Source organism: Bison bison, unplaced genomic scaffold (assembly GCF_000754665.1).
Source record: "Bison bison bison isolate TAMUID 2011002044 unplaced genomic scaffold, Bison_UMD1.0 scf7180017864533, whole genome shotgun sequence".
NCBI classification, from domain to species: Eukaryota; Metazoa; Chordata; class Mammalia; order Artiodactyla; family Bovidae; genus Bison; species Bison bison.
In genome coordinates this window covers 10448272-10452005 of record NW_011495082.1, presented here as the reverse complement: position 1 = coordinate 10452005, position 3734 = coordinate 10448272, and the positions used below count along the sequence as shown (strand labels likewise).

At 41.6% G+C, this 3734-nt stretch overlaps 1 protein-coding gene across 1 annotated transcript in view; it reads left to right on the top strand.

Annotated features, from left to right (window-relative positions):
• Positions 1–3734, top strand: part of PCSK1 (proprotein convertase subtilisin/kexin type 1) — a 46270-nt gene that overhangs the window by 32249 nt on the left and 10287 nt on the right. The window contains exon 10 of the mRNA XM_010831952.1: positions 1962–2195. Within this exon, the coding sequence (XP_010830254.1) occupies positions 1962–2195 (234 nt within the window). The remainder of the gene's footprint in view (positions 1–1961; positions 2196–3734) is intronic.

Sequence of the window (3734 nt, the reverse complement as noted above, 5' to 3'; positions counted from 1 at the left end):
GGAAAAGACCCTGATGCTGGGAGGGATTGGGGGCAGGAGGAGAAGGGGACGACAGAGGATGAGATGGCTGGATGGCATCACTGACTCGATGGACGTGAGTCTGAGTGAACTCTGGGAGTTGGTGATGGACAGGGAGGCCTTGGTGTGCTGCGATTCATGGTGTCGCAAAGAGTCAGACACGACTGAGCGACTGATCTGAGGCTGCAGTCCATGGGGTCTCGAAGAGTCAGACATGACTGAGCGACTTAATGTTTAGTTTTCACTTTCATTCATGGAGAAGGAAATGGCAACCCACTCCAGTGTTCTTGCCTGGAGAATCCCAGGGACGGGGGAGCCTTGTAGGTTGCCGTCTATGGGGTCACACAGAGTCAGACACGACTAAAGCGACTTAGTAGCAGCAGCAGCAGCAGCAGCAACAACACTTAGACACGTTCAACCATCCAACCAGCTAATATTTACCCAGCATATACCCTGTGCCTGGCATTCTTTTGAGTGGTTGGTGCACATCAGAGAACAAGAAGGAAAAAAATCTCAGCCCTTTTCATTGCTGATTCTAGGAGGTGAGACAGATGCTAATAACACACAAAAGAAATGAGTTTCTCAGTATGTTACTAGATGATAAGCAGTATAAAAGAATAAAAACAAAGTACAGCAAGATAAGAGAGCACAGGAGTATTTGGGGGGAGTTGAAATCTTAAATAAGGTGATCAGGGAAGGCTTTGTCTTCATTATTAAGAGACCCAACACACCCATGCACCTCTGATTTATCCTTATGTTGCTATGAAATTAATTTTACCAAGACTTCTGATTATACCATTTCATTGCTCAAAAATCCTCGATGGCGCCCCCTTGCCCAAAGGATAAAGTATAAGCTCCTTTTCCTGGCATTCAAGGTCCTCACCACCTGGCTCAGTATTCCTCCTCACCTCTTCCCTGCTCCAATAAACCAGACTGTTTCCATACTCTGGGCATATCCTATATTTCCCCTGCTCAGAGGTTTTGCTCCATTGCCTCATCTCTCATTCTCTCTCTCCACTTCTTAATGTTCTACCCATCCTTTAAAGTTCATCTCAAAATATTTCCTCCTAGAAGAGCCTTCCTAGAACCCTTCCATTCCCAAAGAATTATTTTTTTTTAAGTAGTTTGATTACATGCTATATTACTGGCCAAACAAGTATTAATCTGAATATTTTGCCTTTTTATCATTTTTTTTATTATTATTATTTTTACTTTACAATATTGTATTGGTTTTGCCATACATCAATATGAATCCACCACGGGTGTAAGTCCAACAGTACATTATGCTATGAATACAGGATTCAATAGATACAGTTTTTAAAAAGACTAGTTCTTTTACTGGATTTGAAGCCTCATGTGCTGCAGTCCATGGGGTTTCAAAGAGTCGGACATGACTGAGCAACTGAACTGACTGAAGCTTCTTAAAGACATGAACTACTTTCTTGCATATTCCCACTCTGTTCAGCATGGTGCTTGTAAGAATGAGCTCAAGTCGCTAAGAGCTTCTTGACACTTTTGCCATATAAAAAAAGAGACAAAAAAATATTTAGGAGTGGGTAACCAGTCTGTGTCTAAATCTAAGTCAAGACCTCAACTGTGGGTTCATAATGTTGAAAATTCTAAGGCTGATAAGGGACAGCATAAGGATGGAGGACACAAAGGAAGTGTCATCATTTTTAATCTTTGCTCCAGTCAAGTGTAAGTCATTAGATCTTGGTCCTACATTTCTATAGCACTGAAAACCAAAATTTAATAATTTATAAGACTGAATTTTTAATTCTGAATGAAAGATATACCAATAGTGATGCACATTAAAATTACAGAGGCACAGTTGCAAAAAGACACCTTACCATCTCTGAATGGAGATGCTTGTTTTTAACCCTTGCTTTTGCGAGGAAACTCCTTTTTGCCCCTGAACATTCTTTCGGTCACTTCCTGTCCAGTCCAAATCTCACCTGGCGAGATATGCAGCACTTGGTTGTATGGACCTCTGAGTATGACCCACTGGCCAATAACCCTGGATGGAAAAAGAACGGAGCAGGCTTAATGGTGAACAGTCGATTTGGATTCGGGCTGCTAAATGCCAAAGCTCTGGTGGATTTGGCTGATCCCAGCACCTGGAGCAGTGTGCCTGAGAAGAAGGAATGTGTTGTCAAGGACAACGACTTTGAGCCCAGGTAAGTGTCTCCAGGAATTTTAAACAATTGTGTGCCATGGCACTATTTGAGGATGATGCTTGTCACTCTGCCTTATTTTTCTCCCCTGCCCTTCTGAAGTAGCTGGGGATGGCATTTGCCAGTGTTCCCTGTGGCTCCATGAGAGGTCACAGAGACTGAAGATTTGCAAATCATGTTAACAACACACTTGTATTTTCCTTTCATAGCCCATCTCCAACAATATAGCAGTAAGCTAATGTGCACCAACTCGGTGGATATGAGTTTGAGCAAGCTCCAGGAGTTGGTGATGGATAGGGAAGCCTGGCATGCTGCAGTTCATGGGGTCGCCAAGAGTCGGACATGACTGAGTGACTGAACTGAATGTGCTCCACTGTCCTATAGACCACTAAGAAAAATCACTGCCAATTAAACTATTACAAATCATCTTATTAAAATTCATCCCAAATTCAAAGATGTTAAATTTTTTTTAATGCATCTTAGAATTGATGAGATGCAGTACTTGCCAACCAGTGTTACCCAAAACCGACTTCCAAAAGAACCCCGCTTTATGCCCCAAGGCTTTCATTTCGAATATACTTGTCCATCTGCATTCTGGGTGCAGAAGCAGAATCTGGTATCAAGACAACCACAACTATACTGAAGGCACACTCACACAAAATACCCAAGGGTGGGAGGCTTGGAGGGCATGCGTTAGGGAGATAAAATCATTTCTGAAAAAGGTATGTTTCAGTAATGGACCATTTTTGGATTAATATAAGAGAAACCTGTTTGAATTTGATGCCATAACAAATAGTTTATTGCATTCAAATATCTGTGTTTGTGTTCCTTACCATTTACTTTTCTTCCCTTATGTTCAGAACTCAACATGAGATCTACCCCCTTAAGTTGTTAAGTGTACAATACATAACTGTTAACTATTGGTACAATGTATAGCTGATCTTTAGAACTTACTCATCTTGCTTAACTGAAACTTGATGCCCACTGATTAGTAACTCTCCATCCCCCCACCCCAACAAGCCCAAGGCAACCAACATTCCACGTCTGAGTCTATGAATTTGACTATTTTAGACATCTTGTATGAATAGAATTATGCAATATTTATCTACCTGTGGCTGGTTCATTCGCCCAGCATAATATCCTCATGTTGTATCCATACTGTCACATATAGCAGAATTTCCTTCTTTTTTAAAGTTAATGTTCCATTGTATATAAATATCATATTTTCCTTATCCATTCATCTTTTGAGGAATATTGAGGTTGTCCCCACAGCTTGGCTATTAAGAATAATACTGCAATGAACATGGGGATGCTAGTAACTCTTTGAGACCCTGATTTCAATTCTTTTGAATAAATATCCAGAAGTGAGATTGCTGGATCATCAGATCAGATCAGATCAGATCAGTCACTCAGTCGTGTCTGACTCTTTTGCGACCCCATGAATCGCAGCACGCCAGGCCTCCCTGTCCATCACCAACTCCCGGAGTTCACTCAGACTCTCGTCCATCGAGTCAGTGATGCCATCCAGCCATCTCATCCTCT